The sequence below is a fragment of the Seriola dumerili genome, unplaced genomic scaffold, assembly GCF_002260705.1.
Source record: "Seriola dumerili isolate Sdu_G_001 unplaced genomic scaffold, Sdu_1.0 BDQW01001186.1, whole genome shotgun sequence".
NCBI lineage: Eukaryota > Metazoa > Chordata > Actinopteri > Carangiformes > Carangidae > Seriola > Seriola dumerili.
This window is the reverse complement of record NW_019175441.1, coordinates 250,998-275,777: the sequence shown is the minus strand read 5'-3', so window position 1 is coordinate 275,777 and position 24,780 is coordinate 250,998. Positions and strand designations below refer to the sequence as shown.

Here is a 24,780-nt window from a genome sequence, read left to right as displayed (position 1 = left end):
TTAGCCGGACACAGAATTAGCTGCAGCTCGGACACAGAGGACGATGATCCCGACTTCAGGTCAGACTCAGAGTCTCAGACGTGTTTTAAACGTCACGGCTGATCAGCTGATTATTGGCTCCAATAATCAATCAATCTAAAATAAACATCAGAAAACAAACTCTCAGAGCCTCAGGTGACAGATTTACCTCCGGCAGCTTGATGCTCAGGGTCAGAGGTCACGCTGTGGGCTGCAGCACGTCACCAGAGATCTGCTTGTGTTTCCCCTCAGTGTTTGTGTCAGTGAACGCACCATGAAGCAGCTTCCTCGGTAACGAGACGTTACCTGGACGTACCTGCAGGTGTCTGAGCCTGTAGCTCAGACACAGTCACTGTGGGGACCAACACCTGTGTGATGACATCATCAGGTGACTCTGACGCTCCTCCTCCTCACTGAACCATCAGATGATTCAGATCAATGTTCTGTTGATCAACTATAATTGTGCGTGCGTGCGTGCGTGCGTGCGTGTGTGCGTGCGTGGCAGTACTCTCACTCCTGCTGTGGATCCCGTGTCTCAGTGCGACTCCCTGCTGCTCAGCCGGCTCCTCTTAATCCAGTTAAAGGATCTGTGGGGATTAAACCCAGATCCAGATCCAGCAGTTGAACAGCGAGTCAGTCGCAGCTGATTCATCTCACGCTGTCACAACACAGCAGACAGAGGAGGCGGGGCATTACCTGTCTCTCAGGTGTGTCTCTCAGTGTTTGTTCCCTGCAGACACACACACACTCACGCACATTGTGCCAACATGTGCAGTGTTTACTCTGAACCTCGGCCCGGTCTACTTTCACTTCCTGATTGAGAAATCTGGATCAGGCCTTGTGCCCCGCCCACCTCCGTCAGACCCAGACTCAGAGTCTGAGACCAGAACCAGAGACTAGCAGACGGGTCAGAGCGGTTAGCGCAGTTAGCATCTTTTATTTGTTTATGTTGTTTGTTAGCTTGTAACTGGCAGTGGCTGACACAGTGTTAGCGTCTGTGCTAATGCTAACTCTCTCTCTGTACTGATGAGGTTTCAGGTGTATTTAGCCCCGCCCCCCGTCCCCACCAGTTAACAGGATTGGTTCCTGAGGTCTGTGACGTATGAAACCCTGAATCTGTGTTTATGAGACTGTGATTGGTTCACTCCAGGTCAAGGTGGAAACACTCAGTCATGGTGCTGATGATTGTTTCATCGTCATGTGTCTGTATCATGTAAAAACATTGTTAACGAGGTGAAACTCTGGACTCTCATTAGTCTCATGAACAGAGATGAGTTTGTTTGTGTTGTTGTTGCATCAGAATGATTAAAGCAGAGACGCGTGGACGTCCTCGCTCTGTCCTCGCTGCAGCTCTGTGTTGCTGTGGTGATGTTAGGAAAGACGGCGTCTGCAGCCAAAGGAAATACCACTGAGCTCTGCTGCTCTAACACTGATTACAGTAAAAACACTGAGCTGCTGCTGAATGCTGGGAAATGACACCACCTCAGTCTGCGGCCAAAAACCACAGAGTCGGAGCGAGATGTGGACTGAGGTCTGAGGAGGATGAGTGAGACGCAGGTTCGGATCAGAGTTTATCGACGAGTCGGAGACAGATTCACATCATGAACATCAGGGATAGAGCAGAGCGTCAGTTTCTCTCCAGAGACAGATCTCAGCTGACGGCGGCTCTGAACAGAGTCTTTGTCCGAGCACAGAGGGTTACCAGACCGTCAGGTCCTGGTCTCAGGCCCGAACAGAAGCTCTTTCATGAGGGAGCCGGACCGGGCCGTTTCATCGCTGCACAAACCAGCTGCTCAGTGAAGACCTGAACCTGAGAGCGGTCTGTGGTCTCTGCTGACGACTCCAGATAATCCAACCCATCATCCACTTACAGCACTGTAAATGTCACGTAGGATAACACGGCTAAAAACAGTGCAGACTGAAACTCAACCGGAGCACACTCAGATCTGAGGCCTGTCCTGGGGTCTGTGGTTCAGCATCCATCCATCCATCCATCCATCATCCATCAATCATCCATCCATCATCCATCATCCATCCATCATCCATCATCCATCCATCCATCATCCATCCATCATCCATCCATCCATCCATCATCCATCCATCCATCCATCATCCATCCATCCATCATCCATCCATCATCCATCCATCCATCCATCATCCATCATCCATCCATCCATCATCCATCCATCATCCATCATCCATCATCCATCCATCCATCTATCCATCATCCATCCATCATCCATCATCCATCCATCATCCATCCATCCATCCATCATCCATCCATCATCCATCCATCCATCCATCATCCATCCATCATCCATCATCCATCCATCCATCATCCATCCATCATCCATCCATCATCCATCCATCATCCATCCATCCATCATCCATCCGTCCAGTGGTTCTCACAGAGATCACTGAGCGGACGTCCTGAGGACAGAGTGAAGCTTTCAGTCACATCACATGATCTTCATTAATCTGGTTGTCATGGAAACTTCACGTTGTCCACATTGTTGATCCTGTATTTTATTTGAAGTGTAGTTGTTGTGTGTTTCAGGTTGAAACATGTGCGACTCTGAACGTCCTGATCTTTGTCAAACAGCAGAGTGTCTGTGATAGCTTAGCTTCTCGTTAGCGTAGCTCCCAGTGAAAGGTGTACGTGAGTAATCTGGTGTTACATCACCCTGCAGTAATCCTGCTGTACTACCTCTGACATGTGACTGGGGGGGGCGTGAACATGGAGGATGTCCTGTGATGATCAGCTGATTGTACTGTGACGGCTCGTGTTCAGACAGAGTCACTGAGGAAGACGAGGCCGTGACTCATTAACAGACTGATGAACTGAACAGGTTCATCAGAGACCACATCCAACACTGCTCGCAGGTTTCTGATGCTCAGACTGAACTCTGGGAAATATTTCCATTTCTGTGTGTGTGATCACAAAGGGAAGAGAAACAGAGCGATCCACCAGGAATGCAGTGATCCATGCGGTGATGATATGAGCTGTAGGTTTTATATGAGGAACAGAAACCCTCAGACTCAGAGTCCTGTTCCTGTTTCACCCTGTTCTGTGGAAGCTGAGACAGGAAGTGCTCAGGAGGAGTCCGTCTCTCTTGTTTCTGACCTGGTTGTTCACAGACTTACAGTTAAAGATGATGAACAGTCAGCAGCTGTTTTTAAAGTGACACTTGATATGTGTGAGGAGTTTTACAGATTTACATCGTCAGTAGGAACCAATGAGCTGAGAGCCACAGAGAGAGGGGAAGGTGTTGACAGACGGACTGACACACTGATGATCTGAGTCTAAATCACACAAATATAAAGAAGTGAATACAAAATAAATCAAAATAATATGTAAATAATAATATATCTCTAACCAGAGATCACAGGAAAGTGACGACACTGATTGGTCGTCATGGTAACACAATGAGCAGCATCTTCTGTGTCTGTGCTGTGAACATATTAGTGTGTGGCAGATCCCTGCTCAGCGGCACGAGGGCAGCTTATCTCGTTACACAGCAGATGTTAGCAGCTGGAACACACACACAGTGGGTGTGTGTGTGTGTGTGTGTGTGTGTGTGTCTCCAGGGGAATCCCAGAGCTCTGGAGTCCAGATGTGGTTCAGGTTCACGACTTTGTGAACTACAGAAGAGAAAGTTGAAACATCGACACTTTTCCTTCCTTGTCAGACAGATTCTGTTCTGCTTCGTTTGTTTGTTTGTTTGTTTGTTTGTTTGTTTGTTTGTTTGTTTGTTTGTTTGTTTGCTCGAGATGAGTATCCCTCCACCACACCTGTGGATCTACTTTTCCCTTCAGTTCTCCGTTTCCTGACTCTCTGGAATGTAAATAAGAAGAATATCAGCTGAGACCATCAGTCGTCTTCTGATCCTCACACACCTACACCTGGTCTCAGACCCTGGACCTGGTCTCAGACTCTGGACCTGGTCTCAGACCCTGGACCTGGTCTCAGACCCTGGACCTGGTCTCAGACTCTGGATCAGGTCTCAGACCCTGGATCAGGTCTCAGACCCTGGATCAGGTCTCAGACTGTGGACCTGGTCTCAGACCCTGGACCTGGTCTCAGACCCTGGACCTGGTCTCAGACTCTGGACCTGGAGAGTTATTTGTGGAGGTTTCCTGTGCGGTGGAAGTAGGCCACACATTCCTGAGGATCCAGCTGCCGGTCGGAGCGGATGAGTCTCCTCCTCTGTTTCCACAGTCTGATCCTCCGCTCCAGTTCACAGATCTTCATCCACCGACAGACTCTCACTCCTCTGTTTCTACAGAGTCTGAGAGATCAGAGCTTCATGGGTCGTTTCCTGTTCAGACGACGGCCTCACTCATGTTTTCATTTTAAAATCCTCTGTGTGTTTGAGCTCCGTGACACACCTGAAAACACGGATCACATGACCGTTCACGTGCACTGAGCATGTGCATGCTGGTGTAAACAGGAAGCAGATTGTCTGCTCCACTGGTTCAGACAGGTAGAGACCAGAGGTGTTACAGCTGTTGAGCTCTCACACACACACAGACACACACACACACACACACACACACACACACACACACACACACAGAGGAAGAGAGAAGCATGAAATGGAGTCTGCTGACTGCTGACAGTGTGTGTGTGTGTTTGAACACAGTCAGTGTTAATCCTCAGGCTGAGCTGATGGCCTCTGTGTCTTACAGCAGCAGCTCCCCCCTCCCTCTCTCCCTCTCTCTCTCCCTCCCTCCCTCTCTCCCTCTCTCTCTCCCTCCCTCTCTCCCTCTCTCTCTCCCTCCCTCTCTCTCTCTCTGCTGCTCTTCACATGTTCTTAAAACTCTGCTGGACCTGTTTTATTTTGAAAACTCAGGGGTTGTGTTTTATTTTGAAAACTCAGGGGTTGTGTTTTATTTTGAAAACTCAGGGGTTGTGTTGTAGTCTAGTGTAGAGATTGTTTTCGTTTGAAAACAAAGTTTTAAAATAAAAAGTTGTGTGGACGCATGATGATGATGATGATGATGATGATGATGATGATGATGATGATGATGATGATGAGAGAAAATCTGAAGCTGGAACAAACAAACGTCTTTTGTTTGATTTCCAAGCAGATTTCTATGACAACCCCCCCCCCACACACACACACACACACACACACACATACACACACCACCCTCCACCCGATGCATGTGTGTGTGTGTGTTTATGGGACAGCCGGGGTCGACTCAGGTGGATTAGGTTTTATTTTGTGACATAAGCTGATTTCACAACATCACATATGATCTTTTGTTCTGGGACCTGAGCCTGACCTGGTTCACAGCTCTGTGTGTGTGTGTGTGTGTGTGTGTGTGTGTGTGTGTGTGTGTGTGTGTGTGTGTGTGTGGGTGTGTGTGTTGTGTGGTATATGTGTAATGTGTGTGTGTGTGTGTGTGGTGTGTATGTATGTGTATGTGTATGTGTGTGTGGTTGTGTGGCGCCATCGTGTGATGGCCACATTTCTATTTTAGACCGGAGACAGTAAATATTTCATCAGTTTCTGCAGGATGATGAGTGACGCAGGAGGAAGATGAGCACTGACTCTCGGCTCGTTTGTCTTCACACTAATAAGAATCCATCACTGCTGAGTCTGTCTCCTGGTCCAGGTTCAGTACCTGATCCTGGTTCTGTCAGAGGGTGTGGACTCAGTCGGTTCCTCTGATTGGCTGCAGGTCAGCAGATGGTGGAACGTGGACACAAGCACCAGAACTTGTTTGTTTCTCCCTTCTGAGGGAATTTTACCACAGACAGATTTCAATCATTCTGTGTTTGAGACGATGAGGACGTCACGACTCTTACGTTTTTTATTTCTGCATATTCTAACATGATGTGAAACACAATGTATTTACAAACAATTTATTATGAATGAAGAACCAGAAGTTCTTTAAGAGTGGACAGTCTACTTGTTTACTTGTCTTAACATTAGCTCGCTAGGCTAACTCACTAGCGCTAGGCTAGTTAGCAAGTTTTATGTATTAAATTCTCCTTCTACATTGTTAAAGTCACATGACACTTGGATTATTCAGATGACAAAATAGTGGATGAATTTATTGCAAAAAAAAACATTTCCTCGCCAGAGACGGCGGCCATCTTGAATTTTTGCATTGTATCAAAAGGATGAGAGGATGAGACTCACCTGAGCAGATCCATCACACCTGTGTGGTGTGGTTGACAGGTCAGGTTTGCTGATGCTCTAACACACACATCAAGTCTCTTCAGACATTAACACAGACAGCTCTCTGGGTTTAACCTGGATAGATTATAGATTATAGATTATAGATTATAAACCCATGAAGACGTTTTGGCACTTCCTGTTTGCACATGTGCATTATGGGGGATTTTGTAGTTGCAGCAAAGCAAAGCTGTATCAGATCTGTAGCTACATCCAGGTTTATGCTAATATGCTAATCACACACTTGCTCTCATGTGTTGTATTCTTTGATTAGTGATAACATATGAGTTGATTAATTTATTTCCTGCGTGATGATCTGAGGATGTGAGTGAATGAATGAATGAATGACTACGTTCATGTTCATCACAGCGGAGGTTTCCTCTGGTTCAGACTGGATGTGTGAGCGGTTTGTCAATGAAGCTCAGTGAGACTCCAAACGTCCAACGTCCCAGTGGGAGGTTCCTGGAGACAGGAAGACTTCTCCTGCTTCCAGAGAACAGGCCGCTTCCTTTTAAGGCCTTCAGCAGAGGAGGAGGAGGAGGAGGAGGAGGAGGAGGAAGAGTTGGCAGGGAAACAAGCCGAGCAGGAATGTAAATGATTCGTCTACCTGCTGATGGTGTTTGGGGGGGGGGATCTGGACATTCCTGTTTCTTGATGTCAGGTCTTAGTGGGTCAGTGTGTGACTCCTCTCAGTCACAGTGTGCGGAGGAGGAGGAGGAGGAGGAGTCAGGCTGTGACCTAGTTCAGGACACAGCTGGATGTATGAGCTGCTTCAGAGGAAGAACTCCGACTTTAAAAAACATGAAACACAAACAGAGAGGGAGATGTGACGTAGAGAGTTATTTAAAACCATCTCTTCTTCTTCTTCTTCAGTTGTCACCTTGAGCTCGCTGCATTTAAACTCTACAGGAAGCAGAGTGTGACTTTCAAATGTTTCCTCTCAACAACAACAAGCTGTGCCAGCGTCAGACCTGAGGAAAACACAATATTATCCATCCTAAACATTCAATATAATATTCAATTATCTTACATATATATGGAAATCAATATTAAATATTATATGTATAATATAATATTTAATACAGTAAAAAGATGTTAGAGCGTGAGATTTTTTATCTTAACTGTGTTTTATAAAATCAATAGTTACTGCACATTGTCTGACGACTGCAGTGGATTTATTTGATTCTACATGTTTGTCTTTATGGATCGTTTGTGACAGATTAAAGTGAGTTCTGTTGATCTGGGATTATAACCTGGATTGTGACATGAAGTCCTGAGACTGAACATTGATCTGAATGTGGCGGCTCAGAGTCTGGATCATATTCAGGTTCATGATCCAACAGTCTGTGTGTGTGTGTGTGTGTGTGTGTGTGTGTGTGTGTGTGTGTTGCTGACGGTGAAATCAGGTCAGTCTGTGGTTGGCAGATAAATCCAGATCAGGGTCTTATGGACATGTCCTGAAAACAGGTTTTAATATGTGAATGTAATCCAGGACAATAACAGAGTGATGTCATCATGGCTGAGGGAGGCGGTGCTTGTGTCTGACAGCAGGGGGCAGCACCTGCATACCTGTGACTCAGAGACTCTCGTCTCTGGTCTCTGGTCTCTAGTGTCTAGTCTCTGGGAGTCTGTTCAGATGTGGAATAAGAACTGAAGACCACCTGAGAGGTCTGAACTCTGCAAACAGTAGCAGAACTGTGTGTGTGTGTGTGTGTGTGTGTGTGTGTGTGTGTGTGGGCAGGGCCACACGTCCTCACACCCATTTTAATCTTTATTAATCTCCAATGTGAAAACATGAGTGAACAGTCACCACGTCACGACAACAGGAACAATGGCCGCTCACAGGAAACAAACAGCTGCTGCTCTGAGCCCTGAGTTCAGGCTGCAGGCTCCATCCAAACCTTCTTACTGCTTAGTGTGTGTGTGTGTGTGTGTGTGTCTGTCCTGAGTAAGTGACATGATATTTTCGTCTCATTTGAATTATATATAAAATAGAATTATATTAAAATAGTTTTTCAAGATACAAGGTTTACTGTGTGTGATTTTGGTACATCACCAACTATAAATGTATAAATTATATCAATTTTAAATTATAATAAAATTGTGATTTAATTTATGACATAATAATATAATAATACATATAATATAATAACACATTTATACATTTATAAACAGTTTATTTTCCACAAAAGCAAAGTAAACAAACAGAAAACTAAGTCTCAAGAAATAAGAAAATAAAGAAATGAGGTTTGTGTCAACGACCTCAGCAACATGATGAATATAATAATCACAGCAAATATTATTATTATTATTATTATTTTTATTGTTATTATAGTTTAATCCTCTCTGTCATTATATTAAAATTGTGCTTGGTAGTTTAATCATCATATGTGAAGATCATCATTCAGAATGTTTATATGTAACATCTTCATTTGTAAAAAGTATAAAGATATAAAGATATAAAGATATAAAGTACTGAATGTTAGTAAATGAAATACTGAGTTCAGGGGTAAAGATCCTGGGTGTGTTGAGCTGCTCTCAGTCTGAAGGACTCGGCGCCCCCTGCTGGTCAGAGGGTGGAGACGCTGCCATCTGCTGGATCAGGTCACATAGGACAGATGTTCCTTTATTAACCCACAGTGGGACAGTAGCAGAGTCACAAAGTGATGATATAATATCTTCCAAAATAATATAAAATAATATACAAAAATATAAAATGTACAATTACATATAAGAAATATTAAATACAACAAAAACAAACGCAGCAGCAGATAAAAGTGATAAAAGTGACACATGGTGAATTGGTGACATGGTGTTGTTGTTGCAGCTGATGATGTCACAGGTGATGATGTCACAGTACAGGTGTGTTGTTGTTCCAGGTGAGCTGCTGAGCCAGCCGCGGCCCGAGGGTCTGACTGAGATCATCTGTCCAAAGAACGGCTCGGAGCGGGTCGACGTGGCTCTGGTCTACCCCCCCACTCCCACCGTGGTCAGCCCCTGTCTCAAATGACCCCCCCCCCCCCAGGCCTGGACCTGACCCCCCCGGTCGGCTCGTCTCACTGTGTCACCTCTACAACCCCCCACCACCCCACCCCCACTGACCTGAACCTCCGGCTGAAGCGGCGTCACCTCCTCACTGCCTCACATGTAGGTACCTCTGATGTCATCACAGCAGCTGATCATGTGACAGCTGTCTGACCTGATGATGTCACTGATGATGTCAATGTTGATCTGTGTCTCTTCTCTTCCAGGTCGTTTCTGACTCATCACTGACACTGAACTGTTTTAAGGAGCGATGATGAGCTCGAACTTCAGCCTGGACCCTCCCCCACCCCCCACCCCCGTCTCCTCTCTGACCCCCCCCCAAAGACAGAGACCAGGACAGAAGACAGAGACCAGGACAGAAGACAGAGAACAGGACAGAGATCAGGACAGAGACAAGGACAGAGGACAGAGACAAGGGCAGAGGACAGAGACCAGGACAGAGGACAGAAGACAGAGACCAGGACAGAGGACTGAGATCAGAAGACAGAGACAAAGACAGAGGACAGAGACAAGGACAGAAGACAGAGACAAAGACAGAGGACAGAGACAAGGACAGAAGACAGAGACCAGGACAGAGATCAGGACTGAGATCAGGACAGAAGACAGAGACCAGGACAGAAGACAGAGATCAGGACAGAGACAAGGACAGAAGACAGAGACCAGGACAGAAGACAGAGACAAGGACAGAGGACAGAGACATCAGACTGTGTCTGATCGCGGCTCTGTGTGGAGAGGACGACCATGAGGACATCAGGACAGAAGACATGAAGACATGTACATATGTGTGTCTCTGTGTCTCCAGCAGAGGACAGCCTGTTTCTGTGTCATCAATACGTTTGACAGATTATTGATAAATGATCCACAACATGATTAACATTGATATTAAAGTGATCAGACTGAAGACGATCAAACTGTTTCTGCTTCTCAGGTCGTGAAACACTGACCTGGAAAAATCTAGTTTCCATGGTAACCACTTCCTGGGTGGAGCAACCTGTGACGCTCCTGGTTCAGATGAACCTGAGCTCGTTGAATCAGGTCTAGAATCTGATCTAGGACCAGTTCCAGACCAGAGCTGGTGACACAGAAACAGCCTCATTGTGACGGGCGGGGGGTGTCCATGCCCCCCCCCCCCCAACACATCTGCAGCAGAACAACAGGAACCTGCTCTTCCCTGTACAGATGTTTGCTTCAGCTGCAGATGTTCCTGCAGTACGGACGATGTAAAGTAACCAGAGCATCTTTAATGCCAAGGACGAGTCCAGATGAGTCCAGATGTGGACCTGCACTGTGTGTCCTGTGTCAGACTTCATCCACACACAGTGACTGTATATACCATCAGGTGTGCGTCTCACGTGTCTCACTGAGCCGTGTTGTTTCTCTCTGATGTAAATAATATCTTTATTTTTGTATGTTGACACGAGCTTCGACTTTATTTACAGTGCAACGTGGAGCATGACTCACTGTGAGGTCACACGGGGTTTTCTATGTAGCTGGGTCAACATCTCACAGGACGACATGAAATACCAAAAACAAATAAACCAATAACTGGCTTTAGTACCACTGCACCGTGTCGTCTGGTTCATGTCGCTGTCACGCTGACGACGTCAGAGCCGACGTCTGCACATCACGCCCTGTAACAACAAACATCATTTGCTTTTAAAACACTTAAAAACATTAAGAATATTTATTATATTTTTAATATTTACATCTTTTCACCAAAATTGTTGGAAATCATTTGTTGGTCCACAGGTTGGGAACCTGCATCAGAGTTTATCATGTGATCATGTGATCTGTTCACACAGACCACAGCTGCTGAGACACTGATGACTGGGAACTACTTTCTCCATTCTGCTGCTGAAAATACGCAAAAGCACCAAACGTGTATTCATCCGCAGCTGAAAATAGTCCCCAACAGATACACTTTATCCTTCTGTTTAAGTCACGTTTGATAAAAACTACAGCGAGCAGCTGTTTTAGGAAATGACTGAGAATCTTTTTTAAAATGAACCAGTTTTGGTTTTGGTCTTTTTATTGGATTTATCAACAGTTAGAAAACGACAGAGTATCACCTGCTCTCTCCTTTAATCAGACGGAGATCTGACTCAAGATTAAATGTTGACTCCTTCAAAAGTTTCATTTTAACAGCTGTCAACAACACCTGAAGTTTTCTGACACTTCAGGTTTGATTTCTCCTCAGCTGAGGGAGTTACTTGAGGGTGATGCACAGAATCTCTTAAGAGGTTTTCTTAGTTAAAGTTAATTATACTACAGTTAGTTCTGACCAAGTAATGTGATTGGACGAGAGGCTGATATAGAGTAAAACAGCTCTGGGACTTTTCACTCCATGTATCACTCCTCTCACATCTGTTCTATCAACCGTTAATCAGCGTCACATTAACGTTATCGATCTCAGACTGTAACAAACAAAGATGAAAATATTTCAGAAATAAGGTTTGAATGAAACGATGTCGTCAGGAGAGGATGGAGGAAGAAGGTGGATCCTGAGGGAACACCTGAGGCAACGAGGAGACGAGGCAGCAGCTAGTGTCACTGTGCAGGTCAGGAACATTTTATGTGTTGCTTAGCAACAGTCCAGTACCTGTCCAGATGTGGAACTATTTGTGATGAAATAAACAAAGAAATCATGATCTGTTGTTGTTTATTTAGCTCATAGAACTGTTGTATAAAAGAAATATCACATGATAAATCAATATAGCATGACAGATATATCCATATGTTCAGTTATTTTATATTTTCTATCTATCTATCTATCTATCTATCTATCTATCTATCTATCTATCTATCTATCTATCTATCTATCAGAAAGAGGTATTTAGATGAAAGTATGTAAACAGTTTTTAGCGGGAATCTTAGTCTCAGGCGTGTGAAGGTGTTTCCCGTCTCTAATCTAACTCACCTGTTACTCCCCCTCCTCCCTCCTCCCTCCTCCCTCCGTCCCTCTGAGGACCGTGCTCCTCCGGTCCGCCAGGGGGCGCTGAACCTCTGGAGAAGCAGAAGAAGAGGAGCGCTAGCCCCGGCACTTCCTCTTCCCTCCGCGGCCTCAGAGGTAGGAGCTCCCTTCTGCATATGAAGACCAGAATCTGTCTTTAATCTACATTAAATCTTCGCCATCTCTCTTTTTAACCCGCTGGTTTTGGTTCATCATCGTTAAACACATGAGATGATGGTAGATGTTTGAGTCTGGAGCCGTAAAGTTTGTTTTATTTTAATATTTGTGGAGACGCCGGTTTGGAGGCTAGCACGGCTGTCCGCCATGTTGGCTGCGTCTGAGGATGAAACCCGGGACTAAACGCGGTTTAATCTGAATTTAGACGTTATTTCTCTGCAGTAGTTTGTGACTCTGGTTGCTCTCGGTGTTTAATAATGTCTGCTGCTGTTTCTGAGTCGTATTTAGTGAAGTAATTGGAGCTGTTAGCCATGCTAATGCTAACCAGCAGCAGTCATGAGGAGCCTGTTGTGAACTGTGTTGAACTCTGAACATTTAATCTCTTTACAGATTTTCTCAAAATGGTCCGCTACTCTCTCGACCCCGAGAACCCGACCAAATGTGAGTAAGAGCGGGAAAATCTGTCTGTAACAGCGTTAGCTCGGTGGCTGTGATGACTTCTTAGGACACCTTTGGATTCACCATGAAAACAAATCAATGAAATCTGAGCTTCCACATGTTGAACAGACACTTTCTGCTGAAACAAGCTTTTATTCTGTTTCTAAAAACCTGCTTCTCTTATTGCAGCATGCAAGTCGAGGGGCTCCAACCTCCGGGTTCACTTCAAGGTAAGCTGGTGCTGATGGTCCACATGTGGGTCCGAGTCTGAAGGGAAGACTGGTCTGGGGTTTAAATGATAAAGTGACTGTTGGTCAGTTTATAGCTGAACATATGTGATGGATAAATGTGTTAAATGTCTGTCTGATACTAAACTGAATTGGACATGAAAGTGATCAGCATTAATCATTGATTCACCTTCATCCATCTTTACTGTGTAAAAGGTAAAACAGCAGGCGGTGCAGCAGCTTGATGAAAGTTGATTACTAATGGAAGAGACTGGTAGAAGTTACTTCAGCTTATGTAATTACTGGTTGAACAGTTTCTGAGGTGGTGTCTTCATGTCTTGTTTTGACCAACTGTCTTAAACTTAGAGAAACAAACTCCTCATTAATGAAGCTGGAACCTGCAAATATCTGATATTCAATTTGGAAATGAGTTGATCAATAATCTGTCAATCAGTTTCACTGCTGAACTGAACACCTTTAGGTTTTGAGCTGCTGGTTGCAGCCCTGGTTCTGTTTGAGTTACTGACAACATCTAAAATAAGATGATTTGGTCTGTACCTGAGTTCAGTGACTCACCTGGAACAGATTGCGATGATGACCATTTAGGACACCTTTGTATTAACCATGAAAACAAAATGTAACTCTGAGCGATCTGTGAGTCACTGGATGACAATGTTCTTAACTTACTAGAGCTGCACAACATGTTAAACTCATTGTGGTTGTTTTGGGAGATGTTGTGATTTCAGTTGAAATGATCTTTTGTTTTATTGATTTTCTCTGAAAATATAAAGATGTGATTTTTGTTGGTTCTTGTACTAAACAAACACGTTCCTTTGTGTGGAGAATATGATCAATAGACTGAGCAGTTCTGTAGCTCCACAACACTGGTGCTAACAATGCTAATGCTAACAATGTGGCATATATATTGAGATCAGTTGTGCAGCTCTAATATTTGCTATTTGTTCTAGTCTTATAGTTGTTTAGAGGTAACGGCTGTCTACAAACCTCCACACCTTTACTGTCATTGTGTTAGTCATGTGTAACTACTGTCTGATCTGTGTGGCTTCTCGTTGTGTGAACAGAACACCCGTGAGACGGCCCAGGCCATCAAGGGCATGCACATCCGCAAGGCCAACAAGTACCTGAGGGACGTGGTCGTCAAGCACCAGTGTGTCCCCTTCCGTCGCTACAACGGCGGCGTGGGCAGGTGTGCCCAGGTGAGTTCTGAGCGAACACCTGTGCAGCGTGGAGTCTGTAGAAGCTGCAGGGATGACTCTCTTAGGACACCTTTGGATTCAAGATGAAAATACTCTGTTGAAACTGAGCAGCTTCTTTAAATCAGCCTGTTGTAGCGGAGGAGGGAACGTTTCTTCTAACCAGGTTTGATGTTTTCAGGCCAAACAGTTCGGCTGGACTCAGGGTCGCTGGCCCAAGAAGAGCGCCGAGTTCCTCCTGCACATGCTCAAGAACGCTGAGAGCAACGCTGAGCTCAAGGTACGTTCACTGACGCTGCGTTCATCGATTCTTACAGAGCTCAGACTCACGACTGACTCCTGCTTAATTAGATGATAAATCACAGATGAGATAGAATTAAAATTAGTCTGAACCAAAACAAACCTTTCATTTTGATTTTGTCAGATGTGACAGATTTGTGGCCTCACATCACATGTGTGGTGGATGACGCTCTGCTGCTGCGTGCTAACACTGAAAACGATCTGCAGGAAGAAACAGATTAAAGGAACAATATTTTTTACATGTTTGTTACTGGATGACATGAGAATCTGATGCAGGAGAATCTGCAGCAGAGATTTACAGGTTTCTGTTCTGGAACTGTTAAAGACAATTTTTCACTGAAATATCTTTCAGGAAGAAATTCTAACTTCCAAAACATTAAACCAGATGTTGAATCTGTGAGAAACAGTGGTGTGTACTTACACCTGGCCTGTACTGTGGCTTCAAACAGGAAACGAGTGAGCAGCTAAATGTTGAACCTGTGGATGAGTTAATATTTCATATATATATATATATATAAAATCTGTACCTGAGTTCAGTGACTCACCTGGAACAGATTGCGATGATGACCATTTAGGACACCTTTGTATTAACCATGAAAATGAAATGTAACTCTGAGCGATCTGTGAGTCACTGGATGACACGGGGTACTGTTACTGTTTGTAGGTCTGGGAACATGATCCCACACTGTCAATACACATTATTATTATTATATACATTATTTATGTAGTTAGGCTGCATGGAAAAGATACTATAATCTGTTTATAATCTGTTTTTAAAAGTTATAGTCAAACAGGTTCAGACTGACGTGCTGTTGATGATCAACCGTCACTAAACATCTTTGAGTAAAACTACAACAGAATTCACTGTCAGACATTTTACTGACAAAAGATTCAGTTTAATTTAATGTGAGAGGAAAAGCATCAAACCCAGTGACCAGAGAGTTGAGGCATCATCTTGAAAAATAAACGATCAATAATTAAAATGCTGGCTGATTGTTTCACCTGGTTGGTGTCAGTTCAGGCTCTGAAGCTTCAGGTGAGGACGCAGGTGTTGGTTTGTCTGTAGATTTAAATGTTGTTGCTGAAACATTGAACGGGTCACACTCATGTTTTCCTCTGTCAATAATCAGACAGGAAATGAATCTGCAGCTGTTTATTGATCATGACAAGTTTCTGCTTCAGCTTCAACTGATGGTTTAAGAAAACGAGACGTTTAAAGACTGTTGGAAAATATGAGCACTCACTCCAACAAACCGATCAGTTCAGATGAAATCAAACACTTTGGCTCATTAATCAATAATGGAAATAGTTGCAGCTCTAACATGAATCTGACATTTAAATCTGCTGCATGAAGAGAAACTAAAGTCAGAATTGTTTCTGAATCTGCAGCAGTTTCCACATGATGCCTCACCTGTTCAGTCATCAGGTGTCACTGGACAGTTTGATTCACCTGAACCTTTAACGGTCTCGTCATGTGACGGTCATGTGACCAGGACATTTAAGGAACTTCCTAACGAGTGGACGTCAGACTTTGGTTAAAACAGTCAGAACATGAACTTGTAATTTTACTGAAAGTGTTTGATATTTTTCTTTCAGCCTCTTTAATGTGACATTAACCTGAACATCTTCAGACTGTTGGTTTGAACAAACAGAATCAGATCAGGTTCCAGGAATTAAAGACATAACGATTTAATTAATTTAGAAAATCACAGGTTTGATATTGGAAATAAAGTTGCAGCGTGAACAGTTGAACAAAAAGCAAACATTAGTGTAGGTGAAGCTGACGTCCTGAACACGTCACTGTAACACGGTGTGTAACTGTCAGCTGCTTTAACGCTGAAGCAGATGAGCACGGACAGCTGTCAGGTAAAGGTGTGTCTCACCTGTGTGTGTGTGTGGTTCCAGGGTCTGGACGTGGACTCCCTGGTCATCGAGCACATCCAGGTCAACAAGGCTCCCAAGATGAGGAGGCGCACCTACCGCGCCCACGGCCGCATCAACCCCTACATGAGCTCCCCCTGCCACATCGAGATGATCCTGACCGAGAAGGAGCAGATCGTCCCCAAGCCGGAGGAGGAGGTGGCTCAGAAGAAGAAGGTAACGAGGGGGGAGGGGCTGACGGAGCGTTCAGACACGGTTACTGATCAGGGAAGTCTTTAATAAATAACTAGCTTTATATTTCTGCTGGTTCTTTGATGATGAACCTGTTAAAGTGGATTTATTGAACGCTGCAGAGACAGGAAGCACAAGAACACGAACAGCGAGGCTCAACGTACAACACACAGGATGATTAACAACACAACCATCATGTAATAGAAAACGCATATACAGCTGTCAGATCAGTTCATCGCTCCATTCTTCTACTTAAATATTATTACACATATATATATATATATATATATATATATATATACACATACACATACACACACACACACACACACACACACACAACACAGTAAAGTCTTTCCCTGCAGCCGTTGTGAAATCGTCCAGCTCGTCTGTTTCTTCCATGAGACTCAACAACACTTTACTTGCAAGAGGCAGATGTTTTTAGAGACGAACATCTGGATGAATATTCAGTTCAGTCTGTGATCTGACGTCCAAACACACGTTATCTGGAGAAAGTCCCACAGAGAAAGAAGCTTGAGTTGAGGTGAGATGTTGAAGTGATGCAGGGAGTGATGATCCGTCTGTATGAGCGTGTTGCAGAGGAACAGGTGTCTGTGTCTGAACGCACCGACTCACCTGTCTGCTTCTGCCTCTGGTGGCTGCACTGATGACTTCTTAGGACACCTTTGGATTACCCATGAAAACAACCTGTTGAACTCTGAGCAGCTTCACCTGTACACACACACACACACACACACACACCCGGCGACAGCTTAATGACTCTGACTTTGTCTCTGCAGGTTTCACAGAAGAAGCTGAAGAAGCAGAAGCTGATGGCGCGGGAGTAAAGATATTAATAAACAGAACTTGTTGTCACTCAGGTCTCTGGGTCTTTGTTGTTGTTGTTGATGATGATGATGATGATGATGAAGAACTCCAGATGTTTCCTGAAAACCACAACACTCACACTCGTGACATCAGGGCGACATGATCCCAGAGGTTAACATCTCTGTAAAACACAGTTCTGATCCGTCAGACTTTTTTATTCTGTTTGTGAAAATGGAAAAAAGGAAATTTCAGGGGTTTTTTTTTTCCTGCATCTAGAACAAGTCCAGATTTAAAACCTCTGCACTTGTGGAATCAGGTCCAGACTAATTTCCCCTGAGCTGCTGAATCAGCTGTGAATCTGAGCGTCGCCCGTCAGCGTCTCGAGACGTAAACGCTTCAAGAAATCAGGACCAGTTTTTACTGATGAATGTTATGTTGTAGAATAAAATGTGTCATTAACCACAAACCTTATTTCAGTCATAAAACCATGAACTAACCACCGGACCGTGAACAGGAAGTGACGTGACTGATGTGCAGGTGTTGGACTCGGTCCTGTGCGCGAGAGGAAGCAGCAGGTTGTCGGTCAGTTCTGTCTCTTAATGTCAGTTTATAACAAACTGTATTTAACTCAGTGGCTGAAGAGCAGCAGCACGTCTTCATCTGACCGACCTGCCAACACAGTGACGGAGGAAAGTTTCAGCTCATCATATAAAACAGGTTCGACTCCATTTATCTTCAGTTTAATGAATTTACTCAAAGTATCTGAAGTAAATCAGCTGTTTAAACTCCGTCCTGATGTTTCTGCAGCTGCTCGTCCTCAGTCACGTGATTCATTCAACAGGTTTTATTGGCGGCACATTTTCAACATGTTGCTGAAGCACAATTACAATCATTTAGTGGATTTACCTTATCAAAGAAAAAGTCAATATCAATATAATAAAATACTGTAATTAATAGAATAAATTGATAATGAAATAAAAGCAAAAAAGTGATAAAATACATATTGAAACTGCTAAATATTAACCCACAGTGACGTTCTGTAGAAGCTGATCATTCTCCTGGATGAAAGGGTGAACACATGAATCATGACGTCAAACATTAAAGCCTCGTGTCTGATTTAAACCCAGAGCAACAGCTGGTTTGAAGTGACGCGTCTCTGCTCCTTTAATTAAACAGACGGGATAAACTTTATTTACAACAGTTTTCATCACATGGTCACAAAGGAAAGGTAGAATTAAAATCAAACGCATCATAAAACTACATATTAATAACTATTGATAAAATACATTTATTAAAGTTACAAAGTGTGAACGAACTTAACCACCGCAGACTGAGACGACGTCACGGTGACGTTTAATGAGCGTGAACAACGTGTTTCACCTGCAGCTTCAGGGTCACTGGTTAGTAACAGCATTCACAGGTGTGATGGAGCCACATGTAGGTCACGTGACCAATCGTCCTCTTCATTGTATCATGGTTCAGCGTTTTTTCAAGAACTAAATATTTTACAAAGAAAGAAAAACAAACATCAAAGAACAAAATTAATAATAAAAAACAATAAAATAATCATTTATACAGAACTTTTCTTAACAAGGTCACAAAGAGCTTTACAATAAAAAGCAAAACAGGATAAAAGAAAAATCCAAAGAACATGAGTTTAATAAAGAGTCGAAGAGTAAAAATAAAAAACATCTCAAACATCTGACAGGAAGTGAAAAGACGCAGTAAAATATTAGAGTTTTTATTATAATTATAAGAGTTTAATTCACAAATATTTCAGTTAAACTCATTTTCCAGCAGCTGAATATTTCCACCTGCTGAGCTCAGTGTTGTTCTGGGACTGACCACAGGGGGGCGCCTTCACACCGCAGTCTGATCACACCTGAGCACGACTCTGTCCCACTGTGTCTCCATCCAGGGACACAAATCAACTTAAAGATTAGTTTAGATAAAAAACATTGTCCATGAGTCAAACAACCTCTGATCAGCTGATTATTGATGACCTACACTTTCTTTGTGTTTGTGTGTTTTTACAGAAACACAAACAGTTTTTAGTTTTTAACATTAATTTGTAGTGAAACTCATCAAACTTTAAAGCTCCTCCAGTGTAAAGGTCTGTGTCCATGTGTAGTGTGATTATAGATCAGGTCTAGCTTCTATATTAATACTGTGAAAGTATCAAAGCCTCAGTCCACAGAGAAATGCACACAGCCTGTATTCAGAAACTGAGCCTTAAAACCAGCCGTCAGGACTTCTGGAACTTTGTGATGTCACAACAAAGCAGTCACCAAGCCCCGCCCAGATTTGAGTTGTATTTACATGTTTTCTGTGAGCTGCATGTCGTCTGTAAAGCTTTTGTGTCTCTGAACTGAATCATTTTTATTATTTTTTAAAATGTATTATTTTAATTTTTTTCTGAAATAGTTGAGAGAGAGAGGAGTTGCTGTCTGCAGCAGGACGCCCCCTGCTGGTTGGGAGGACGACTCTCTGCAGTCAGAGTTTTATTGATGAGTAAAAAGAATAAAAGACAAATGTGATGATTTCTGAAAACAGATGATAATATATTGATCATATTTATTAATGAGGGACAGAGCCATGCTGTTTGTCTGTTACAGCTTTATTAGTGAAGAATCATCTATTTTCCTTTTAATTAGAAATTTTGAAAAGATTGAAATATGAATAGTTATAAAAAAAATGTGTATTTATTTTGTAGTTTGAGGCCTGAAACCTTTAAAGCTCGTTAATCACTGCCCCTCCTCCCACCCCAGACTCCTTTAGGATTATCCACAAATTAAATCCATTTAAATCAACATGAAACAGTTTGATCAAATAATCTTCATTTATTCCATTCCAATAACTAACAAATAATGATCAATAATTTGAACATATTTTCTGATGTTTAGTTTGTAAATATTATTATAGTTTTAAATGTATTTTATTGTGTCTCACTGTCAGTTTTCTTATTCAGTTTTTATCCTCTGTGAAACACTGAACTGGCCTGTATAAAACTGTTTAAATAAATATGGTTTAAATAAATTAATAAATACATAAATATATATAAAGGTCCACTTACCAGCTTCCTCTTCTGCTTTCAGTCGTATCTCATGGTCTTCATCAGTGAATTACAAGATAAAATGCTTTGATATTAAGCTGCCAACAGATTCATCCCTGTGACAGCTGAACTGAAGAAGACTGTGCAGTGATGGTTGAAAGCTCAGGGAAAACTGTAATAGTTAAAGGGCCTCCGGCCTCATTAAATATTTAAATGAGATTTTAATAAAATAATGAAACTCACAGTGTATCAGCTGATGTTTTCCTTTCTATCTGTTGAACCTGTTTAACCCCCGACTCACCTGTTGACTCTCACTTCCGCATTCTTCTTTTAAAAACTACAAAAGTCCATTTAATATCAGGCGGAGTGATATCCGCTCATTTACTCCCTGATATTTGCTCATCCAGCAAATCACAGCCGAACTGCTCAGCCAATCAGGAGGCGCCCCTAAAATCCGACGGCCCTACGTCACTGTCAGGTCATCCAATCCGGACAGAGCCCCCCCTCCACCCCTGCTTCACCCCCCCCTCTCCGTTTCCTCCTCTCAAACTTTGGACTTGCAGCTAATAGATGATCAGTTTTATTATCTTTCAACTTGTGCAGCTCAGCTCAGAAACCGGCTCCTGTCGTCCTGGTTCTGAAGTGGATCCGGACCCGGGACTGTCTGCGCGGGAACCTGAACTCTTTTCTTTTGGGGGTTTTGGTTCCAGGTGGAGGATTTGGATTTGTGTGGCGGACCGGGTCTGACATGGGTTTTGAATGTGAGTCCAGAGAAGAGCGGGTCTTGGTTTAGTTCTAGTCCGGACTCTGTCAGGTGCGCAGGGCCCCAGACCCCCACAGAGACCTGGTCCAGCCGTCCCGGATCCTCCAGAGAGGTGGTAATGTTAGCGGTGGGTCAGATGGACGGGTCCCGACAGAGCGCCTTCCTCCTCAGCACCCCCCCTCTGGCAGCTCTGCACAGCATGACCGAGATGAAGACCCCGCTGTACCCGGCGTACCCGCTCTCCTCCACCGGCCCCAACTCCTCTACCTCACCGGCCACCACCTCTCCCAACCCGGGCGGCATGGCCGTGTCCTCCCCGGGGATCAAGAGCTCCACGGGGCTGTCCTCGGGGCTGGGCTCCCCGCAGCAGTGCTCCTCCGCCACCCCGCACGGGATTAACGACATCCTCAGCCGGCCCTCCGCCTCCTCCGCCGGCGCCACGGTGGCAGTGGCCGCCGCCGCCGCTGCCGCGTCCTCCTCCGCGGGGATCCTGTCAGGGCTGCCCCGGTTCAGCAGCCTCAGCCCCCCGCCGCCTCCCGGACTTTACTTCAGCCCCAGCGCCGCGGCGGTGGCGGTGGCCCGGTACCCGAAGCCCCTGGCGGACCTGCCGGGGAGGACGCCGATCTTCTGGCCGGGAGTGATGCAGAGCCCGCACTGGAGGGACGCACGGTTCGCCTGCTCCCCCCGTGAGTTTCATCCAGAGAGACATTTCATTCTGTCACAGCAAAATAAAAAAATCAATTATTATTATTAGAATAAATAAATAATTGTCTTAATTAAAACCAGCTGTTTGTGTTTCATGCTTTTATTTTGTGGCTGTTTCAGACCAGAACTCCGTGTTACTGGACAAAGACGGGAAGAGGAAACACACCCGGCCCACGTTCTCCGGGCAGCAGATCTTCGCCCTGGAAAAGACTTTCGAACAGACCAAGTACCTGGCGGGGCCGGAGAGAGCGCGGCTGGCCTACTCCCTGGGCATGACGGAGAGCCAGGTGAAGGTGAGAGAACCGCCAAACACAAAACTACTGAACGGAAAAATCAGCTTCATCAGAGAAAAAGTTTTTTTTCTTCATGCATTTTTATTTTTATCTGTTTTTCTGCAGTGAAAAATAAAGTTAAATATTTTTTATTTTGCCAATAAATCAATCAATAATTTCACTCCAGGCTGAAACACTGAGGCTTTTATTTTTCTTTCTTTTTCTGAAGATGTTTTAAATTAAATTCACTTTTTTTCTTCTTCTTTTATTTCTGTTAAAATGTCATTTAATGAAAAACCTCCACGAGGCCTTTCTATCATCTGAGCACGAGCTTCATTTAATCATAAACTGCTCGTGACAGCTCCAGGTTTATTTATTAAATGTTTTTTTATTTTTTCTGCAGCAGATTTTTTACTTTTCTGTTTGAATTTCGCTGCAGAAATAATAAAGTCTTATTCATATTATTATTATTATTGTTGTTGTTGTTATTATTAGAATGAATTGTGTTTAAAATAATAATACATAATGAGTGTAAATGAGAGCAGCTGCTCGGTGGATCTGACCGGACCTGTGTGTGCTTGTGACCCAGGTGTGGTTCCAGAACAGACGGACTAAGTGGAGGAAAAAGCACGCGGCGGAGATGGCCTCGGCCAAGAAGAAGCAGGACTCGGAGACGGAGCGGCTGAAGGGGACGTCGGACAACGAGGACGAGGACGACGACTACAACAAACCTCTGGACCCGAACTCTGACGACGAGAAGATCACACAGCTGCTGAAGAAGCACAAACCGGGCTCCGCGCTGCTGCTGCACACGTCCGAGAACGACAGCTCGTAACTGTGGGGCCAGACTCTGGGGGGGTCCGCTGCAGACCCCGGTCCTTTTGTTTCCTTGTGTTTTTGCACGGTGGAGGAGGAGGGGGACTCCGGTACCGGACACGGACCCGTTCAGGCCCAAAACACGGAGGAGGCGCGACTTTATTGTAAATAGAACCGTGAGTTGTAAGAATAGAAAATATCTGCTGTGAATAATTTATGTGTTTTGTACAGACGCACTGATCCCAGACCTGGTCCCAGACCTGGTCAGAACTGATCCCAGAACTGATCAGAACTGATCCCAGACCTGATCAGAACTGATCCCAGACCTGATGATTTTCTTTTTTTCTATTTCACTCCGACATTTCTAAAAAAAAAATACTAAAAACAACCACAAACTTTTCTTCTTCTGCGGGTCCGTGAAGGCCTCCTGACCCACCAGTCTCAAATTAGGAGGAGCACCTGAACGCACCGCACGCACCTGTACATACACACACACACACACACACACACACACGCGGTTTTTATTTATGTGTGAGTTGAGTGAAGCCTGCAGCTGTGTATCATGGCGGGTAAATGTAATGCACTTTTATTTAATAAAAACTCAAAGGTTTGCTTCTTGTTTTCATCACGTTCATTAATTTAATTAATGCAGCTTTTAAATCATTAATAACTGATATTGATTAATTCATTAATAATAACGGGCAGAATGGCCAATTAATTACCAGCCCCAAAATCCTAATCAATATTCATCATGTCACCCTTTTATTCCCACTGCCGCCACAGATATTATTATTATTATTATTATTATTATTATTATTATTATTATTATTATTATTGTTATTGTTGTTTAAAGTTAAAATTGTAAAAGTTTTAAAACTTAAATTCAAACTTTTCTTTTTTTTCTCGATGAGAAAAAAATCATTTCAGAAACTGATTTAATGATCTTTAGTTTTTGGCGGTAAAACCAAACCGTGACATCAGAGTCTTCGTCTGGGAAGAAGCCAGCTCAGTGTTCACGGTTTCATCATCTTCATCATCTTCATCATCTTCATCATCATCAGCTCGTTTTCTCTCAGATTGAAAAATCAGCGGAGCGACGAGCAGCTGATCTTTAATTCATCACGTGTGGATCCAGATGTGACGCGGCGCTGCAGATGTGTCGATTATTAAAAAAAAAAAAAATCAGATTCATGGAGAAAAAAAAAAGATAAAACGACAGAAAGTGAAGCGACTCTGGTTCATCTCCTCCCCGGAGTCAGTGCGGACTCAGCGGGCAGCGGGCGGCTCTGTGCCGGCTGGAGGCAGCAGCTGTCCGCGGGCAGGAGGAGCTCAGGCCGCCGCACCACACCGGGGTTATTTTATTAGTATTTTATTAGTATTTTATTATTTTATTTCAGCTCTGAACAAAAAAACACTTTATTTTATTTAAATCTACATTTGACTCATTTGAATGAGAGTGATTTCACGTGAGAAAACAGCTCGTGTTCAGGTTATTTATAACGTGACCGTGACAGAGGTGAACGTGCTGCAGATCACAGGGGATAATAATAATAATAACAATAATAATAATGATGATGATGATGATATTAATAATAATAATAATGATAAAAATGATAATAATGATGATGATAATAATAATAATAATAATAATAATAATAATAACAATAATAATAAT

General features: G+C 43.6%; 3 protein-coding genes across 3 annotated transcripts in view; all 3 read left to right on the top strand.

Moving 5' to 3' along the window:
- Nucleotides 1-9,216, top strand: part of mfhas1 (malignant fibrous histiocytoma amplified sequence 1) — a 15,910-nt gene extending 6,694 nt beyond the window's left edge. Inside the window, exon 2 of the mRNA XM_022767416.1 lies at nucleotides 9,086-9,216. Coding sequence (XP_022623137.1) covers nucleotides 9,086-9,216 — 131 coding nt within the window. The remainder of the gene's footprint in view (nucleotides 1-9,085) is intronic.
- Nucleotides 9,217-12,270: 3,054 nt separating this feature from the next.
- Nucleotides 12,271-17,545, top strand: rpl17 (ribosomal protein L17). The gene is made up of 7 exons (XM_022767405.1): nucleotides 12,271-12,318; nucleotides 12,769-12,819; nucleotides 13,006-13,046; nucleotides 14,126-14,260; nucleotides 14,439-14,537; nucleotides 16,463-16,654; nucleotides 17,470-17,545. Exons 2-7 carry the CDS (start codon nucleotides 12,780-12,782, stop codon nucleotides 17,515-17,517), a joined length of 555 nt encoding a protein of 184 aa, XP_022623126.1. The 5' UTR covers nucleotides 12,271-12,318; nucleotides 12,769-12,779; the 3' UTR covers nucleotides 17,518-17,545.
- Nucleotides 17,546-21,430: 3,885 nt separating this feature from the next.
- nkx6-1 (NK6 homeobox 1) lies at nucleotides 21,431-23,124 on the top strand. Its single transcript, XM_022767410.1, has 3 exons — nucleotides 21,431-21,998; nucleotides 22,138-22,310; nucleotides 22,879-23,124. Exons 1-3 carry the CDS (start codon nucleotides 21,431-21,433, stop codon nucleotides 23,122-23,124), a joined length of 987 nt encoding a protein of 328 aa, XP_022623131.1.
- Nucleotides 23,125-24,780: the final 1,656 nt, after the last annotated feature.

Bases quoted from the DNA above. Each gene is read 5' to 3' on its own strand.
- nkx6-1 (XM_022767410.1), top strand. From the start codon at position 21,431: ATGTTAGCGGTGGGTCAGATGGACGGGTCCCGACAGAGCGCCTTCCTC. The intron at 21,999-22,137 runs GTGAGTTTCATC...TGGCTGTTTCAG, and splicing joins ACGGTTCGCCTGCTCCCCCC to ACCAGAACTCCGTGTTACTG. The intron at 22,311-22,878 runs GTGAGAGAACCG...CTTGTGACCCAG, and splicing joins TGACGGAGAGCCAGGTGAAG to GTGTGGTTCCAGAACAGACG.
- rpl17 (XM_022767405.1), top strand. From the start codon at position 12,780: ATGGTCCGCTACTCTCTCGACCCCGAGAACCCGACCAAAT. The intron at 14,538-16,462 runs GTACGTTCACTG...GTGTGGTTCCAG, and splicing joins AGAGCAACGCTGAGCTCAAG to GGTCTGGACGTGGACTCCCT. The intron at 16,655-17,469 runs GTAACGAGGGGG...TTGTCTCTGCAG, and splicing joins AGGTGGCTCAGAAGAAGAAG to GTTTCACAGAAGAAGCTGAA.